This window comes from Pogoniulus pusillus, chromosome 28 (genome assembly GCF_015220805.1).
Source record: "Pogoniulus pusillus isolate bPogPus1 chromosome 28, bPogPus1.pri, whole genome shotgun sequence".
NCBI classification, from domain to species: domain Eukaryota; kingdom Metazoa; phylum Chordata; class Aves; order Piciformes; family Lybiidae; genus Pogoniulus; species Pogoniulus pusillus.
In genome coordinates, this window is record NC_087291.1 from 11,812,995 (window position 1) to 11,833,499 (window position 20,505).

Here is a 20,505-nt window from a genome sequence, read left to right on the forward strand (position 1 = left end):
TTTGTTTGTCCTTATCCTTTTAAATTTTGCTCTTCTAAAGAAGGCATAACAGCATTAGTAAGTGTGGAATATGTTAAGTGTTTATGCAGTAGTCTCCCTTAAATGCAGGACATATCTTCAGTTGCCATAAAGTGATACTTAACACAGCTATGTTTTTCTAACCTGAAGGGAAAACCAACAACCAGGTTGTGTATTTTTTTTCCCTGAAGTGACTGAGTGATACTGAATGTAGCTCACAGCGTGCTAATTAATCACTCCAGAAACACCACACTAAGTCAACATGTGCCTACCTCCAAAAATGAGAGTTCCGTCATCACGTTTGGAAGAGTGAAGTCTTTGTTCACACAAACACTTGCACTACCTAAAGCAGATGTTCCCAAACTACACTGTGCAAGACACTTCAAAGTTATTTTATGTGTGTGGTAGGCATTAGAAGCTACTGCTGCTAGGATGGGGAAGAAAAAATGAAAGAAGAGTCAGAAGCTGTTGCAACCACTATGCAATCAAAGTGCATTCCCGTAAAGCCTACAACCATGTGTGTGCCTCTTGTTTGTAACACCCCCATCAGTGTCCCAGATTGGAAGAATGGAAATGGGAGACAGCACGAGATTTTTATGGGAGTTGAAAGGCAAGCAGCCATTTTTGAGAATAAGTGGTAAGCAGAATATTACAGCATCATAAAGTCCTAGGATTAGGAATAAACTACTCTGTCTTTTTTCAAGAGGAACAATGTTATCTATGTGCTGTATAGAAATTTCTGAGCTTCTAATACATCAGCATAAAGTAAGTCCTAGAGTTAAAAAACAACCAACCAACCCTGAAGAATGATTATGTGACACAGCTCCAATGCAACAGAAGAGCAATTGCTGTACAGTGCTTTTACAGACAAGCAGTTGTGCCAGAATTTAAATTCAGAGATTTTGTTTTTATTCAATACACAGAGGAAATTACTTTTTGTTTTATCATTTACTTTAAAACATAAAAGCAAATCTCAGGAAATATGCAGTTGTTCAAATCTGTCAGCTCTCACTTGGGCTTTGAAGCTTAACAACCATATACCACACCATACAGAGCTTGTGGTTTCGAGATTTAGAGGCAATGAACTCTTGTTCTATAACTATCACAGTGACACCAGTCAACTGCTGAATCACCAAAACCATACTTTGGCACACCACTTTTCTTCTGAGGTATTTCCCACTCAGCTGCATGATTGGTAACATCTTCCTTGCTTCTATGTAAAAAACAAGTCAGTGAGAGGGCATGCAACTTACCATCAGACTTGTTAATATACTGCTTTAGCTACAAGGAGAGGAAATGAGATCTATGGGACGTTGAGACTTGTTGCACTGAGTTACCTACCTATCGTATTTGGAGGCTTTTAACCTTTGGTTTTCCTTTCCTTTAATTTTCCCATACATTAGAAAAATACTTAAAGTGTACACACACACACACACAAGCTAATCAGATACTAAATATTTAAAAATCATTATCCATGTGCTAGGATTTTCATTTGAAGAAAATGACAGCTAACAGCCTATATTTTGTTAGATCAGTAATTCTGAAACAAGTTATAAAACTTTGCTTAAAAAAAACAAACCAAAACCACCCCACAAACATAAGGACATAAAACAAAGCTAAACACACAAATAAACCACACCCAAGACTTACTGCACTTACTATATTCTCAGTTTTACAGATCAATAGTATTTTTTTTTTTGTAATAAAAGCTATGAAAGTGAAGTTATTTTAAAATACTCTTTACAGCTCAGTTATTCTCTTATTTATCAATCTCAATAAGGAACTCATCTCACTCAAAACTTGGGCCTGGTACTTAAAAACGAACTCAAATCCGTTTGGGAATTTTTTCCTACTGAAATGAGGCCTTAACTTTGCCTTCATCCAACTGATGGCTCATTGGAAAATGCAAATGGTTTTTGACTAAGGAACTTCCCTATGATTTTTATTTGAAAACTACAAAATTATTGCATTCCATGTGTAAAACAGGACACTTTAATTATTTACTACTATGAAATGATGTGGAGTTCTGCCACTATTACATTAAAAGGGAATGGAGGTGGATTTGGAATGTTTCTTTACAAGATTATTCAAGTCCAACACTTGCTACATAAGGTTATAAATGAATAAGCTCTTTTAATAGAAATATCTCTTATTTCAGTGGAAGAAAAAAAAACCATACATTCCACCAAGAGAATGTTACCTTTTTTTCCCCCAACACTTAACAGAATACTTTGTGATGATTGAAGCGTGGCAAGAGAGTCAAAGTGGGCTTTTGGAGAGTTGTGTCTTTTCCAGCCCAAGACTGTTTCTTCTCTACTTGGGGTATAAGACTTATTTCCAGCTAATTTCCTTGTCAAGACCCATAGATGTATTCTGTTAATGCCACATGCATGCCCTTAGTCTGAAAGATGAGTCCTTCCTGTCCCTTGGAGAAACCACCAATCAGTCACCCCCTGCACTTCACAAGTTGCCACTGAGGTCGATGGATTTCAGTTGTACTACACAGATGGGAAGAGAAATGGATTGCCTGGGAGAGATCTGGAGGAATGCTTTGGAGAGACCCTAAATCACCATCTTGGTGATATGAAAACAGTAAGAGTCAACAGTAAAGACTTTGCTAAAGTCACAGGAAAGAATATCCACCACTGTCCACAAAATCATGAAACCCTCCTAAAAAGCAGTTGGGTTTGTCATACACAATTTGCCCATAGTCTACAGATGAATAAGACTTGTATTCTCACAGAGTAAAGGCTGAGGAAGAAATTCTTCACTTAACTACATTAAAACACCAAGAGATTCAGGATAGTTGATACTACTAACACTGAAGGAAAGACTGAGACTGTTCCAGGCACATCTCTTACTATTGATGCAAGTACACCAAGTAAATTGTACTAGCAAAGAGGAGACCAGGGGTTACCCTTACCTTTTCCCCCAAATGCACAAAATATTTGTGATACATTGAGGAAAACAAACAACAAAACACACAGATCAATAAAGGAAAGATAAAATACTTCAGTTTGAATCTCTGAGAGACACCAAAAGACAAAAATTAACAGAAACTGAATTCTTCAGTGGAAAGAGCTTCTGCTGACCCACAGGAATTGCACTGCCAAAGACATGACTATGGAGTTTGATGGGGGTGGTGGTGTCAGAATACTGGACCAGCCAGGCCGTGGACTTGCTCCAGTAAATTCCTGCTTTATGCAATCAGTTAGAATTTGTCTTGAGGGGCCAAGTATGCATGTCTTTCAGCTTATTAGATGCTATATGATGCCACACAAAGTGTGCAGTACTGAACAATTCAAAAGGCACATGGGTTGAATTTCAAAAGGCAGTTATTTAGTGGGAAAAAAATGAGCATCTCTTTCTTCAATTAAAAACAGAGTTTAGCATGTATCACTGAGGACAACTAATTCCTGTTTGTGTGTCCCCTTTAACGTTCACAGCTGGCAAATAGCAAATCTACATTTTCTTAAGGCAGTTTCTCTAGAGCAGACAACTCCAGTTCTTACAGTTTACTCCATTTAAGGTCCTACAATAACTATGGTTAAGTTTTATCATTAACATAATGCCTTGTTAAAATCCACAGCTTGGACAGCCCATCACTGTACTGAGATGCAGCAACTCCCAGGAAGCTTTTCCCAAGAAACATTTATCAGTACAATACCTGAAAGTCTAGAGGGAACTTTGGAAACCAGTTATTTCTTCTACCTTTTTCACATGCACATAAAAACAAATTACAGATTAATCCAATACAAGAAAACTGAGCTCTGGTAACTAGAATGAGCTCCTAGTTGTCTGAAGCAATTCAAAAAGCAATCATTCTTTAGATAGTTAACACTATCCAAACATGTATGGAGCAGAAACTGGTTTTGTATGGAGCAGTTAAAGTTTTTGTTTACTCAGGAAAAATAAACAGTGCTACAACTAGCTAAACATCTACAGAGCTCAAGCATACAAGCAAGTCCAATTTCCTTATCAGAATACAGATAAAGGCAAACAGGAAAAGCTGGAGCACTTCTACCAACAAGCACACACAGGAGGAAAACTGCCGAGCCATAAACACACACAGAGCATTAAAAGCTATTCCAGTATGAACAGGTCATTTGTGCAGGGTTTTAAAGTGCATTGACACTGAAGTCTTAAATTACTAGGACATATTTTCAAGGTGGCAGTCAAGAGAACTATACTTGTACCAGTTTCAATGGGTGAATCACAAAGCCCACAGGAGACAGATGTTGACAGCCTGGTGCTACCTCTAGTTATGCTCCTCCACTCAAAATGACTTTGGAGGAAGGATCAACAGTCACTGTAGCTTGTATAGCAAATCCAAAGAACTCCAAATCTCATTGTATTTAGGTGTTCCAGTATAGTAATTAAAATGTTAATAAAGATTACAAGATTTGGAATACAGAGTGTCAGATAAGCAGCTGCTCTTCCCGAGGTCAGGGGGTTTATCTTGCTACCTGTTCTGAGTCTGAATGTCATAGAAACTCTAACAAAATCTCCAGAACACTTGTGTAGTCACCAGAACATAAATTACATTGTCAGCTCTGATCTTGCAAATGAGAGAATATTCACTGCACTAGGTATCCAGAGCAAAGCTGAGAACAGAATGCTTAAAACTAATCTCTCTGGTAAGGACTACAGGGAAGAGACGAAAGCTCTGCATACTGGTAGTCATGAAATTGCAACAGCTTTCTGGTATGTGAGAGACACCTACATATGAGGCATCCTTCCCTATGCCTTTGACTAAATAATACATATGGGGCAGACAACAGGTAAGCTCCAATCTCTCCTCCTTCCAAAAGGAGTTCTAACAATGACTACCATTAATCACTGAAATATTACAGTGTCACAAAGAAAGAAAATCCACAGAACAGTTTCTCCTCTTGAGTCTACAAATACATTGACAAAGCAAGCTCTTTTTAATTCAAAGAGAATTCCCAATTTTAGAACAAAGAGTTTCTCCTCTTGAGTCTACAAATACATTGACAAAGCAAGCTCTTTTTAATTCAAAGAGAATTCCCAATTTTAGAACAAAGAGTTTCTCCTCTTGAGTCTACAAATACATTGACAAAGCAAGCTCTTTTTAATTCAAAGAGAATTCCCAATTTTAGAACAAAGAGTTTCTCCTCTTGAGTCTACAAATACATTGACAAAGCAAGCTCTTTTTAATATAAACAGAATTCTCAATTTTAGATGTGATCTGTCAGACGTATTTCAGTCATGAGCTATATTAATCCATCGAGGTACAGGTCTGCCCAGTGACACAGCACACTCAAAAAGAAAACATCTTTGAGTAAGCTAAGCCTGAGCATGTCATGATGAAAACATACATATTTGAGATCTAAGGTGATGTCAGAATTACATGGCTCTAATCATCATTTTTGAGGATCAGAATTTAGGGCTCCAGAGCCTAAATCCCTGCTTATGTTCTGTTACGTAAAATACCGGCTAAAATAGCCTGGAGCAGACAGACACAAATGTTCAGTGTGACTCTCAGGGGATTGGGGAGGGGGGCAGTTTAGTGGGGAAAGATGTTTAGGGGGAAAAAAAAACAAGTTGAGCAGTGTGGATCAGGAAATACACTGAATGGCATGACAGCCTGATACCGAAATAATCATACAACACCAAGCTTCACATTTTGTAATCACTTTGGATTGGGACAGTACAAAAAGAAGCATAGTTGGCTTATTTGAGGTGTTTTTCCAATCACTTATTTCCTCCAAGTTACACTCAAAAATGTAAAAACAAATTAATAAAGCATATGCATGATAAAAACATCAACTACAGAAAGCTAAATAGAGAATTATGTAACTTCCAAGTCTGGACACCAAGCAAATTTAGGTCTTAACAACATTTTAACACTGCTTGAAGAAGCACCAAGAGAGGTGGTAGAAGCTCCATCTAATTTCTTCACATCAACATCGGATGGTGTTCTACATAAATCACAAGCATTCTCTAACTGCAGGGTGTTTCTACCTCACAAGTACAAAAATGGCTCAAGACAGAGTCATGAATCAGTTAAGACTAGTCAAGCAGACCAGAAGCTGCTGGCAACAGTAAATTACTATATGGCATCAACAAACACTTGAAAGCACTAAGTGCAGCCTGACTCCACTGCTCCACCCTAGAGAGCTTTAGTGGGAGTCAGGAGCGTCCGTGTATGCTGCAGGAGGAGCAAGAGAAGAAGGTAACATGAAAGAGATGTCGACTTAAAAAAAATACCTGAGGAAAGCTGCATTAGACAAACAAGGCAGGAAAATACAGTAAGTCTCATACAAAGCAACCCAGGCTGTTGAACTGTTCTATTGTCCTGGCTTTCACAGGTTGATTTTTAATCAGTTGTTTTGTACTCTCAGGTTTCTGTTTCAAAGCACCAACTAACACTTGGACAAAAGGCTATCCCTATCTCCTACAGTGTAGATATGTTGCAGCCCTTCTCCATGCGACAGAATAAATACACTTTGCCTATCTTTCCCATCTGTACATCTTAAGCTACATTCTCCAAAGCGTGAACCATATGCAGTCTGTTCTCTCTGACACAGTATGATAGAACAGCAGGCATCACAGGAAAAAATACATTCTATCAAAGAATATATTTTAAGTGATGACAATGGGTGCATTGCAAATTTAAGCTATGTTATGCCAAGGAATGCGTGTTAATTGTATTACAAAGTAAAATTAGGCAATGCAAACTTGCTGGAAAAAATTCTTAATTATTGTGTTATTGCTGTGCTTGCCAGAATCACTTGCATACAACATAAGAAACCAATTCTAAGCTCAAGCAGGAACTTTCCTCTGTAATTGCAGAATACTGTCCAATAAGCAAGAGGAGGAAAAAAAAAACCCAACACATACTTTAAACCACAAGAATTCTTAGTGAAATGGATGAAAGGATAATTAAAATGCAACATGTTAAATTCTGTTTCTGATGTATCGATACACACAGAGCACAGCTACTTCATTTTGAATTCTGCAAGCCTGTTCCTTAATTCTCAGTGTACTTTTAAAAATGAAAAGCCATGCCCCTGACCGAGGAAAAAATGATCAGTAACATGAACTCTACTTCCATTCCTTCTAACCACATCACCAAAACCTCAGGAAGACTCTTTATAAATATTCTTCCTTACTGCAATGAAGTATTTAAAGGATTATCAATGCATCATACGAGGACCAAAACTAGAGGCAAAAGGGCTTTTTTCCTTTAGCATGCAGGAGGAACACAGGCTATGTCTAAATGATCATCCAGTTGTGCTCCAGATGCTGAACTCACACTAACCTGCACCCACACAAAGAGATGTTGTCCCATATTCCACTTCATGTTTTTCACTGTTGAATGCACACATACACAGGCCTTTTGCATCAAAACAGAGAGAAATAATGCTAGGATAACATATAAAGCCTTTCTTTACTGACTGTCACCAGACACCTGCCTGATTTAGTCTAGTCTCTTAAAAAATAAAAAGCTTGTCTTAAGCCCCTTGCAGAAAGTATCTTACATGCATAAATTAAATACTCCATCAGTGACTGACTCAAGCTAACCTGCTTGACTTTGAGGACTGCTAATCTACTCCAACACAGGCAGGTAGCATCAACGCACAACTAAGAAGCAGCAGCATCTTAAATCACTCCTTCGCTTTGACTCACCACACAAGCAGTTTGACTATAAAGACAAAGACTTGAGCCATTAAGTCACTAATGAAGTTTTCTTCCTGACTAAATGTCAAGTTTATACATGTAAAAGCACGCCAGAGTGCTTGATCTGGGGATACAGAAAGCTTTCTGGCACCATGTGGATTTAAATCTAATCTGGCCACACAAAACTAGTATATCTAAAGGGTACTGACATAGATGGATTACTTAGCAGCACAGTAACCTCACTAACAAACTACAACAATCAAAAGCAACTCCTTACCACAAGGCAATCACCAACAAAAGAGTAAGATGTTTTGAGATTGTGGAAGAGATATAGACCTAACTCCTACGATCTGAAACATGGGAAGCATTCAGAAGTCCACACCATTTCAGTCAACAGTATGGAAAAACTCATCCATCTGGCTCTGAAGATAATTCTGCACCACCTTAATGACTGGAGGCAGAGGAAGATGCTTTTTTGACTTGGTTGGAGTATTTTTATAGAACACATACTTAGCCTGTGAAGTAACAACAAAAAACTTGTGGATGGCTAAGTGAGTTGAGTTTATTCAAACTGAGGTCACTCCTTGAGATGCCTTTTACACAACAAGGCTTTTTTCCCCTCCGCCAGACTTCCTCCTTCAGAAAACAGACATTGACTCTGGATTATTTAAACTTGGAAAAATGCAACTATTTTCTTTGAAAAAAATATCTATTGTTACAGCAAAAAACTTGAGTTTCCTTTCAAGCAAGATCATATGATCACACGTTTATATTTTACTTTCCGCAGGAATTCACACACCCCCCATTTGTATCCTGTTATTCATTTAGCGCTTCCCTTTACTTCAGCATGCTGTGTTAATAAAGTGGACCTGTTGGCTCAGTCTAGGCACTCAAGGTGACAATCGATGCTCACTCTTGCATTTGTCAGATCTATTCTATAAGGCTTTTTAACTACACAAACATTCCTTCAAAACAATGATTCTGTGAGGAACACTGCAGAGACAAATCGTCGAACTCTAACCTAGGAGTTTTCAGAGTACTTTTATTAATTTGGTACTTCAAAGCACTAATTTCTCTTTTGGAAGGTTAAGTTTCAACTGTAAGAGATTCCATGTTAGTTAAGTATATTAAAACAGTATAAACTATCTTGTTTTCCATACTGGATACATCATAGTTGTAGATTTGTTACCCCTATTTATCTTCAGGTACTGATTACTAACCTGATTTGTAGCCCCTACAGTTCAAAAGCCTGAAAAGAAGTAGCAAAAAGCATTTTTCTGCTAAACAAAGGTTAAGACAGCCTCTACTGAAGCTATTCTAGATGAAAGTATAAATTAAACTTGCTTTATCATACACTGTTCAAAACGTCTAGCACAAGTTAAACAACATCAACACCATATTCTCACATTTACCAGCCTTTTCCTATTTTATGGAGACTAAAGGAAAAACAATATTCTGCTACTTAATTCATTTTAACACAATAAAATACCCTATATTCTTAGGGCTCTGGTCCAGTATGCTAACACTGGCTCCATATGTTTGTCTGGTGTGCATACCATCTCAAAAACATGCTCCCAGGTTGAAAATACAGGTTAAGTTTGCTTCAATTCTGTACCCACGGTAATTAAACTGCAACCTGAAATGCAAATATAACCTCTGTGCCACCAACTCATCACCACTGCTAATGGCTAAAAGCTACCTTCATGTTCAAATCGGAAACAAGAAACTAAGCTTTGGTGTCAAATTATTCTGGCTGGGGCAGGGGCTTGCAAGGGGAAAGAAACATAAAATGAAGCAATTCCTTTGCACGAGAAATTGACATTTACTATTATCACTCCATCCTAAGTGAGGCAAAAAAGCTTGCAAACTAATATTTGTTAGAATATGTGTTTTAAGTTTTACTGGGACTAGAACATCCTCTTCAACTGACCAAGACAAAACACACAAACCAAACCTTTGTTTTATAGTAGTCAACCTGAGATAACCTCTCACAAAGACTTTGATGAAACTGATGTGCCAAGAGAACTCTTTCATTTCACAACAGCAAATGTTTTGCATTTAAATAAACACTGAAGTATTTGATCAACTCTGGCCTCAAGTGGATTCTATACTAAGAATAATTCTGAACAAGCACAGAAATCATATTATTCTCACAATAAAACACAGGACAAACTTATGAACATTACTAAATTGAAGCTACCAGACAATAAATGAAAATGTTCTGTATTCCAGCAGGAAAAAAGTGGAAATAGCTTAGCTAGTTAGATATCTTTAGTCCTTCCATCCATTTTATGGAGCTTCAATCAAGAGACTGTAACATCAAAGCTTCAGCTGATGGGTGCAGACATTAATGTTCAAAAAACTTTGTGAAAAATCAACCCTACCATTTAATATCAATTCCATTGCAAGCAAGATTCCTTCACTACAGCTTATCAGACTACTTCTGCCTTTGAAGAAACTGGCACGAAGTCAGCCAGTTATTACATTTCACTCTACAGAACAGCTCAAGTAGTAAAGGAGACTGGTAAGACACCTTGGCCAGCTCTGAGATCGTGTAGAACACAGGCTTCTGGCCTATTTGCCACTTCAGGTGCTGCTGTATTACCGTTGCCAGAGCTGAGGTCAGTGAAAACCTGCCCACACAAGTGGAGAGCCTTAGCTGTCATCTTAACGCCACATGCTCTGAATTAACCAGGACTTAAACACAGGAAAGAATTTGTCTCTTTCTTTACAAGTCACCTTTGCAATTAACTATAGGAAGAGGCACTAGAAATTACTTTGTATCAAGACAAAGACACTTTCGCTGCACCATTAGGCAAACCATTCAGCTGATGGGGATTCTGTGACATATTTTATTCAGTCACAGTTTTATGAAGGCTATTTTCAGAGGATTAAAAAAAAAACTTAAATAACTTTGAAAGTCTGAAGAAAAGAATTGCAAGACTTATTAAGGGCAATTACTTCCAAGGGCAAGGCTTTGAAAGACTGGTATTTAAGTGAAATATAAGTAGTTACTGGAAAGAAAACTATATAAAAAGAACTGGAAATGTTATTTTACTATAGTTACATTGCACATACCTACATAATTGGATGCTCCATTAAAACATGGATACATCTGACAGCTTTAAGTACTGAAACACCTGAAATCAACATACAGCATGAACAGAACTTTTCAAGCAGTCCAAAAGCAAATGAATTCCCAATCCTTACCGTCAAAAAAACTTTTGGCTCTCAGGTAACTGACGCTAAGCCTAAGCACTGACAGCTTATCCAACTTGGCGATAACATCTTGAGGGAAAGGCAGCAGGCTAGCCAAGCGGTCCAACTCTGCATTCAAGCGGTCCCTGTGTCTCTTGGATGGATTGGACTTGACTCCTTCAGCTGGGGATGGCTTTACTCTGCGACACACACACACACAAGAAAAACACACCAAACACAACACAAATGCAAGTTACTTCCCAAAGTGAAGGTAAATATTTGCTGAACTTAACCTTACAAATTGTGTTTTAAACTTTAAAAGGCAAAATGTTTTCTTTTTCCAGAGGCTTGTTTCCCACTGGGGTAAAAAACACACCAAAACACATCAACCAACTAAAAACCAACCAAAACCAAACCAAACTCCACCACCAAATTATGACAATTTAACCCTCCCCGGCCCCAACACACTGTTAAATGAAGAAGTTAGAGCTAAAACAGCTATTAAAACATGTAATAGACATTTGATAACTGTGAGATTCAGATCATTCCAAATGTTTAGGTTACAAATACATCAACACATTTCAGTAATATTTGTGTACAAATGTGTTGGAGTACACTTTTTCACTTTAACTGCAGAGATTTTTCACTTGAATTTTTGTCCGTGTTGGCAATCACTATCAACTGAATACAATGTCTTAGTAATTTGCTTAACAATGAGGCATCCAAAACTGGCCATGAAAACAAGAGATACACCTCCATCAGCAGGTAAAATCTTTGTACAACACTACTGAGCTCATCCTTTAAGTCACCTCTCAGATGAAGGCATTTAATCGATGTACAGCCTGACAAAGTTATGCCTTTGTACCTTACTATCTTTTTTAAAGCCTTCTTATGAATTGCATAATGAAGTGGTTATAAATTTGCTGTTTTCCATTCATACCCACTCTGAGATCAAGCTGTAGACATCTGGATATTCTCACCTTCCCATGAACGCATTAGTCTGGAACAGGTTTGAACTTCTATTCATTTTATCTAATTACTCATTACAAACCAATACAGAAACCAAATAATATTATCTGCACAAGGACAAGATTTTATGATTTTAATTAGAAAACTGTTTAATGAACGAGTGATTCATTCTCACTTTCCAGTACTGCAGTTCTACCTGAGATCAGCAGTTGTCAATTTGTGCTGCTGATAGGAATGCTGGTTCTACAAGGTGAAAATACCAAACACAAATACTCTGAGCAGTTGATTTATTCAGTATTTCATTTAGTTTCCTTCCAAGTTTCACTCTTATATCAATTTTATGATGAGAAATGGCATGTGTTCAAATAGTTATTCTTGCCACTGCTGAAATAAAGCATACTGAAAAGTAATTCCATCCTGTATTTTCAGTCAACAAGTAGTGAAGAGTAGACATCCCAAATTTTAGGGGTTTTCAAGCTTTGTTTCAATTACACTTATTGTTAGTTGAGTTTCATGTCCTTTTTATGGCCATTTTTTATTCAAGAGTCGCTTGTCAAAAGCTTGCATTTGGGTCTGGCTGCCTGTTCCCTAGCACCACAGCTGTCTTTTTGCATATTAAATGAGACATTTTCCTTATGTGGAATCTGGAAATTTGAAATTGCCATAATACAAAACACTAACACACAGTCATACATTATATCAGCAGCAACTACTTGCTCCTCAGATGGATAAAATCAAGCTTTCTGCAGGACAAAGACTGTCGAGGACAGTTCTAGAAGGGCTTGATGCTGAAAACACTGAAAAAGTGAGAAAAACTGATAGCTAAAAAAATGTGGAAATTCTCTCCATTGAAAAAAAAAACCACCACAGGTTCATCAACAACTGCAACAAATGACAAAGTATTTGCTGGGATGTGTGCTTTTCTCCTAGCCTCTGCAACTCACCATATCTTCAAATTGAGTAATAAAAAAATATTTAGTAAAGCTTTAACGTTTGCTTAATGGCCAGCAGATATACTCACTTGTACAACCCACATGATTTACACAATGGACATATAACAAAAGGAAGTTCAAAATCATCAAATATTACTAGGAAAAGTTAATTAGAATGTATTTTTATGTATTAAACTGTCATAAATGTGGAGACAGAATGATAAATTCAAATCTTTGTGTGGTAACAGTTGTAAAAGAATCAGTGAACTGCTCAATGCTATTGAATCAAATGGGCTTCTAAAAACTTTCAAAATGTGCTATCCCTCCCAAATAAATGAGCACTAAATAACAGGCTTCTCTTTTTCTCCACAACTGTCCTCTGCTTTGCTTAAAACATCTATAAGCAAGTTGACAAGTTAGTTGAAACTATATGTAACTGAGCAGCTCCCTCACCAAGCTGTTAGATCTTCACTTTCTAATGATACTCCCAAAGCATAAGGATTTTTTAACTGTAGCATACAATATTTCCAAATATTAAGTTGCCACTACTTGCAGCATAAAACTTACCAAGTTCTCTTCTTTTGAATCAAACACTGTTTTTTCCCTAATTTTCCCCTTTGTCACAAGAGGGGAAATGCCAGGGACACAAGTAGCAAGCTAAACTATTCTCCGTCCACTTATGCAAACCCTCGATGCTAAGGACAGCCCTGGCTGCATATAATTTTTCTGCAGTGTCAAGATGAAATCAATGCATGTGTTTTATGTAAAATAAAGCACTAGAGCCAGGAATGGATTTTAAGCTGATCTTTCAGTTCTTCATCTTTTAGCTTTCACAGGGAATTTGAATTAGCCATTCAAAAGGCCAGACAGAAGTGCCACCAAACTGAGCTACAACCCTATCAACCAACAGCTGAATGACATAATTCTTCCTTCAATAATTCTAAAGGTTTTGCATCATAACATTAGTGGACTACTATTTTCATAGGTCTACTACAGACTACTAAATCAGAAGCTTAGATCATGTGCTTACCACTTGCACCTTCACAGACATCAACAACATGACATTATTAAAAAGAAAGTGCACAAATACTTGAGTCATATTATTAAAAGACCAAACTAAGTTTCACTATTTACATGTTAATGTGCATTTTTTAAAGGGATATTTAAGCAGCCCCTTGAGAAAATTAAAAAGAATAATACAATATGACAACAAGCACTTTGAAAAGCCTGCAAACATCCTGATAATCAAGCACTAAAAATTACTTATTAACAAGACTTAAGTGTGAAGTGAAGTTGGGAAATGAAAGAATGTGCAAGAAGAGCACTAAAGATACAGTGAAGCATTTAAAAACACTAGTTAGAAGTTCAGCAGAACTGGTTTATATTGCTTAGGGAAAAAGGACATAAGGAAGAACATAAATGTCACTTAGCTAATGGATTTAATGTTTTCAGCTATGCATATTTTTAATCTAGGACATGCACTAATGTGTTATTCTCATGTACATTAACTCAGTAGATGAGTTGTACGAAATGCATGTTATCATTAAGCAAATACTACAACAGGTGACATCCTCCAAAATTCTCCATTTACTTCATCAACTGAAGATTACTTCTAAGCACTTAGTCTCATTTCCCAAAGCACTTGCTCTTATTTAACAACCCAAATTTATGATTACTGATGATTCCTTCAGAAGCAACAGAAGGCACAGACTATTAACCTGTTCAATCAAAAGTTGGTAACAACTTATCTTGAAAAAGACCCTTTAAAGTAGTTCATTCAGCAGGCAATGAAGGCCACTGAAGGGATATAGTTGTTCGTATTAGCCTTGATATGTGGCATGCTCTTCATCTGATGCTGGTACACTGAGTTTTGGTTTGCTCAGGTTGTTTTAGTGTATGAAAAACTCCATCAGACTGACAGGGACAGTCAGAACACTCACCAAGAATGAAAGTTTTACATTCAGTTTTAACATATTTCCTTACTGTACAGGATGACAAGTCAAGGCTATTTGGAAAGAGAAAAAACCAAACACACACGGCCCTATCTGCTGCCTATGTTATCTGCACTTGTCTATCTCCATTTGCTGCAGATTCTCTTTCTAAAAAAGTACACTTAAGACCAAAACCCAATTAACCAAAAAATCCCCACAGACCTTAAAATGCTGACTTTTAAGTAGCAATCTAAATGCAACAAACAAGACTGACAAGGTTATTTTATATATATGTTTAATCTATACATGATACGGTTCACTGTCTTCATTTCAACCAAGAGGTGCAAAGTGCTGTTTGTAGCAGATACTGCTTCACACAATATTGTAATGATTGTTTTTCTTTCTAGATAAACTCTCATTTAAAAGCTTGTTCTAATACTTCTTGTTTGTTTGCCTTAAATAAAAAGTGTTTATTCTTTCAAGTTCAAAAATCTCTACACTGCTTTCTGAAATCACATGATCAAGGATCAGCCTGTCCAGCATTTTCCTCTGAAGTAATTATTATCATACATACATTTAAATTAAGACAGAGCAGAGCTGATACATAATTTCTTAGTCTGCTACAGAAAGATGCTATTATACATTTTGCACCTGTATAATAGGAAACATTAAGATCTCTCTGCTGTTCCCCGTCTGCTGCATTTGTCCAGTTACACAAAACTATTCCTATCTGAACATTGGAGGGAGGGGAAAGAAGAAAACCAAGGCAAATCACAGCTAGCAGACAGAAAAATAGCACTACAAGGTGGAGCTACATCCTTCACCTAATGTTAGAATATTTGTAAATATTCTGTTGTAAATAGAATTAAATATCTATTGTAAATCACACGTCCATAAAATCTGCCTTTTATTTCTCATTAGAAAAAAAGGAATTAAAGACTTAAAAAAAAGGCAGCAGGGGCCACCCGCTGCTCCCCAACCCAAGCTTGTGGGGAAACATCCCGTGGATCTGTTGCCACCAGGGGGACTCGCAGCATTCGAATATTAAACGAGGAAGACATTTAAAGGCTCCCAGGTTTTAAGTGATTTCTGCAGAGTATTACATGCAATTGGAGAACACATGGTTTAGCAGGCCTGTTTTTTTTCTTTTCAGATGACAAGACAAGATGAACTGCAGGAACAGTTGCCTATTAAGTTCGGCCATGATTGCTTTTCTTTTTCAGCTGTTACTGCAATTCCCCACTGAATCAAAAAGGCACATTTCAATACTCAGTGCTGTCAGGCAATAGCCTGAGATTCCCTCTTAGGTTCTGTTCCTTACCTAGCACATAACAGAAGTGAGATGTTGCAGAGGGCAAGTTTCTTAAGCTGGTTTTGAGTTACCACCATGGCTTTAATAAACTATTTGCCTCTGTAGCAGGAAGTCCTTTTTCTGCCTCATATTTTTCCACGGCTCTGTGGGATCATATAAATTTCCATTTCTATAAGCTAGCTGCCTATTGCCACCAGTTACCAATTTTCATGCTCCATACAAAGATACAAACAAAACATCACAGCTATCTACAGTAACAATCTCTTCTGTAAAAGATACTCATCTCAGGAAAGCATTACCTTTTTTGCTTGTTTGTTTTGAAGAGCTAGGAACTCTACTGGGAGGAGGAAACATCAACATTAAACAAACTAAAATTACAGTAGTCTCAAGCCTTTATTAACCAGCAGCAAGTACATCTTTTCTCCCCTCATTAGCTACAGAATCTTGTTGCCTTTCTCATTGTTTTGGCCTAAAGTTATGGTCTGCAATTAGTTACACGAGAAATCAGAGCCCTCTGACCCATTAGCAATGTTTTGTAAGATTGGTCTAACAGAAGAAGCAACCAAAGAGCATGACCTTTTTCAGGAGAAAAGAAATGTGTTACATAAGTGTCTGGCATTAAAATGATTTCTAGTAGCCCAAGCAAGTGGGTTAATAATCAGTCTCCAATTTATAGAGAAGCAAACTATTTTAACATGAATACTTTTAAGAAGAAACACTTTGCCCTTTGGTTCTAAAGGTCAAAGTCCCTTAATAGATAAATGGTTCCCATTAGTAATAAAAAAGGTTTCAAGTTCAACTAATCTGAGCAGCTCAGCCAACTTACGTAAAGAAGAGATACATGGAAAAGGATTACTTATATAGGTACTGAAGTAATGTAAAAGAGTGGGTTTCACATCCTCTAAGGCTAACCAGGATTTAATAGTAAGTCAGACACTAAGTGATCACAAGATCTGAACACCTAGTCCTTTCCCAATGAGAACTTCTGAATTATTTGCCCTTAGCTACTGATTGTCTACAACTACCACCAATACATTTTTGTTTCTTCACAAACACACACCCATTCGATTCTTAAAATCCAGACCTACAGTATGAATTTAATTAGGCAACTATATTTTTTTTTCCTTGGAATGGTCAAAAAAGCACACCACCACTGTTTTCATAACAAAAGTATCTTCTAGCAGGGGAATTTGTTTGGGAAAACGCATGCTTAGACTTCTTGTGCTAATCTGTAGGGTGAAACCCCAGCTATGTACATGCACTCATTCCGGTAACTCCAAACATAAAGCAGCGAGCACTAAAGCTAGTACTCCTCCCCCCCAAGCCAGTTGTTGGCAAAAGACATATTTAATGAAATCCTATTGGGAATGATATTTGTCATTCTCCCCTTTAACGCCATTGTAGTCTTGGCAGTTATTTTACTTCTAGATACACACCCTATAGAAATACACGGGGATTTTTTGAGCTTTGCTTATTTCTCTAGTAACTTAGTAGTTTAGCTGTGCTACTTTTTATAACATGTAGGTTCTTGATTTTCAGCTAAGAGCACAAGTCATTTCCTCTGGGCTGAATTCACTCTTAGGAGAGCAGCCTTTCAGCAAAGCATGCAAAGGCTTGGACCCAAACCTACAGCAGGTGCATGATACGAGATTACTCAGCTGTTCCTAGAGTTTCAGAACAGATCAATTAATGGGCGAAAAACCACCACGCAGTCAGACTTTTTTCCCCGTCTTTTCTTTTTTGTTTGTTTCTTCTCTCTTTCGACCTGCGTGCAGCTCCTTGGCTGTTCAGAGCTGAACAAATGGAAGCGTCCAGTACTAAAGCTGCTTCAACGCTCCCAGATATGTTAAAAATAAACGACGGGAACCGGCCCAGCCTTTCCAGGCCCCGACCCCGTGCTCCCCAAGGAGACACCTGAGCGCGCCGGCAGGAGCGGAGCGGAGCGGCCCGGGCGCGCCACGGCACAGGGCGGGGGCGGCAGCTCGCCCGGCACGGCACCCACGGGCAGGACCCGCTCCGGCGGGGTGAGCGCGGCCACCGCTCAGCAGCCGTCACCTCAGATGCCTCCCAATCTAGGTCAGGCGGCTGCGTCGCGCTGCCGGCACCGCTCCCTCCTTCCACCGCCTCGACCCTCCGCGCCCTGACACCCCTCTCCCTTTTTATTAAAAAAAAAAACCAAAACCAAACCAAACAGATAAAGAAAAACCGCAACAATATCAATTGCAACCCTGCCAGCGCCACAGGCAGCACCTCTCCCAGGCACCCCTGCCCCGCGCCACTGGCCACCCCGGCCGGGCCTCCACGGCGCGGTGCGCGGCAGCACGGCAGCTGCCGGGAAGCCGGTCTCTCCTACCCTGCCTCTCCTCCCCCCTCCCGCCCCTCGGGGCCACTTACATTTTCTGCACAGGTTTCCGCCGCTTGCGACTGGCGTAGGTGACATTGGGATTCATCCTGCTGCGGCTCCAGCGCCCCGCGCTGCAGCCTCTACCGGCCGGGGACCGCCGCCCTCCTGCCCGCCTTGGCTCGGCTGTCGGGAGGGGACGAGCCGCACCGGCGCCGCAGACCCCTAGCTGCGCTTCGCCAGCGGGCTTCGGCCCTTGTGTTCCGCGGCCGCCCGGGAACGCGCTCGCTCGCACCGGCAGTAGCGCCTTCTCCGGCCGGGCGAGGACGGGAGGCGGAGGCGACACGGGGCGGGGATCTCAGGTGATCAGCGCAGTCTACACCCACGCACCGCCCCCGGAGGGCACAGGTGTGGGGGCGGCCGGGGCTTTCCGGTGCTGCTCGCCCTACGTCTCCCGGCCGGCTCCCTCTGCGGCGGCAGGAGGGCGCGCGGCGGCCGCCGTCTGCTGGCCGAGCGCCTGTCAGTATGCTCCGGGCCGGGCCGCACAGCATCGCCCCGCCCGGCCCAGCCCCGCGCCCACTCCTCCCGCTGCTGCCGCGCTCCCCCGGCCGGGTCCCGCCCCGCCCGGCTGACAGCCGCCGCCGCCCCTCGCCGAGGAGGCCCCTCGCGGCAGCGGGGCGGAGGGAGGAGGGGGCGGCTGTGCCGCCATGTTGGGAAGGTCACACGAGGCGAGGCAGGACCCGGGCGGCGGCGGAGGGGGCGCCGCGGGGGGCGCCGGCCAGGGGATGGGGTCGAAGAGAGAAAACTGAAGCCTGGGGTGGCCAGGGAGCGGTGCGCGGGGCCCTGCTGCCGCACCTGAGAAGGGACGTCCGCTCCAAACGCACTCAAAACATAACCAGGGGGAAGAAAAAGGCAGCAAAAAGCCCAGCAGCGTTCACTATTGAAAGAAAAATGTACACTACCTCAGTGGTACGGTGAGGTCTGTGTTTGTGGCACGCTCCCTGCCACCCCCACGTCTGCCACTATCCCAGCTTCCCGCCTCCCCCGGGCTGCAGCTGCCGCGGCCGCAGATCTCCTAGCGGAGAAACCAGCGACAATACATCACCGCCCAAAACGGGGATCGGGGGAAGCCCCGGGTGGGAGAACCCGCGGGAGGAGAAGTGGAAAGGGACCGAGCTCCACCGCGGGCGAGGAGAGAAGGACACCTGGGGAAAGAAAGCAAAGTCGCTGGGGCAAGGCTGCTCTCGCCGAGCACTCGAGCGGACCTCGCTGGGCGAGGACGTGGTTCGTCTCATTAGGGGCAACCCTCTGGGTTATTACACTGGCATTTAAAGGTAAATATTTTAAAGGAAAGGAGCAATGCCGCAAAAAGTGAGAGCTGCTGCTAAACCGCTGACAAAACCATCCAAGACCAGCCCCGGTGCCTTTCGGACCCGACGCCGCTGCCTCCGCCCCTTTTCTCCCACTGTTTCCTTTCGCAGAAGCAGGAGAGCCCTTCCCCCTGAATAACCGCAATAAATTTTGCCTCAGCACTCAACTTGGGAGCCTGGGAGTCGCCCAGTGTAAACACAACTTGTACACGGTCACTGCTCCAACGAGCGCCGGGAAGAGCTTCCTCGGAGTCGCAAAGCGACACAGGGGCGGGCTCAGCCGCGCTCCCGAGCTGCGGTCCCGCCGCAGCCGCCCGTGCCCTGCTGCCGGGAGGCCAAGGCAGTGTCCGTGGTGCTAGTGTCTGCCCGTCTGCCAGGGGCTGTCCGGGCTGCAAGCTAACACCGGCGGTAGGAGCTCACTCAGAAGCCCCCATTGCAGGCGCTTCTGCTCCGCTCTCCTGCCGGAGGTTGTTAACACTGGCTCAAGTATTACCGTGCGGTAAAAGCCCGGTATTGTGAAAAGCCCGGCCCCAGCCAACCGGGCCGCACACAGCCAGTTGTGCCCGCCCCGCAACACAGCAGCTTCCCCCGGGGCCGGGGCAGCGCTGTGGCCTCCGCTGCCTCCCGTGGGACCGCAGCGCCCCGCCGTCCCAGCCTCCTCCTCCTCCTCCGGCGCTCGCAGCTGGGATTAGGCAGCATAACGCGCGCTTGTTTACCAGCTTAATTGTTCGGGTTTAATTGCCTGGGAAGCTATCCCAGATGCAAAGTACGCTGAAGCCACAATATGCCG

At 41.2% G+C, this 20,505-nt stretch overlaps 1 protein-coding gene across 1 annotated transcript in view; it reads right to left on the minus strand.

The window, feature by feature from the left end:
* Nucleotides 1-18,962, minus strand: part of AHR (aryl hydrocarbon receptor) — a 60,293-nt gene extending 41,331 nt beyond the window's left edge. Inside the window, exons 1-2 of the mRNA XM_064167219.1 lie at nt 18,399-18,962; nt 10,873-11,060 (exon numbers count right to left, since the gene is read on the minus strand). Coding sequence (XP_064023289.1) covers nt 10,873-11,060; nt 18,399-18,454 — 244 coding nt within the window. The 5' untranslated portion in view covers nt 18,455-18,962. The remainder of the gene's footprint in view (nt 1-10,872; nt 11,061-18,398) is intronic.
* Between the last annotated feature and the right edge of the window lie 1,543 nt (nt 18,963-20,505).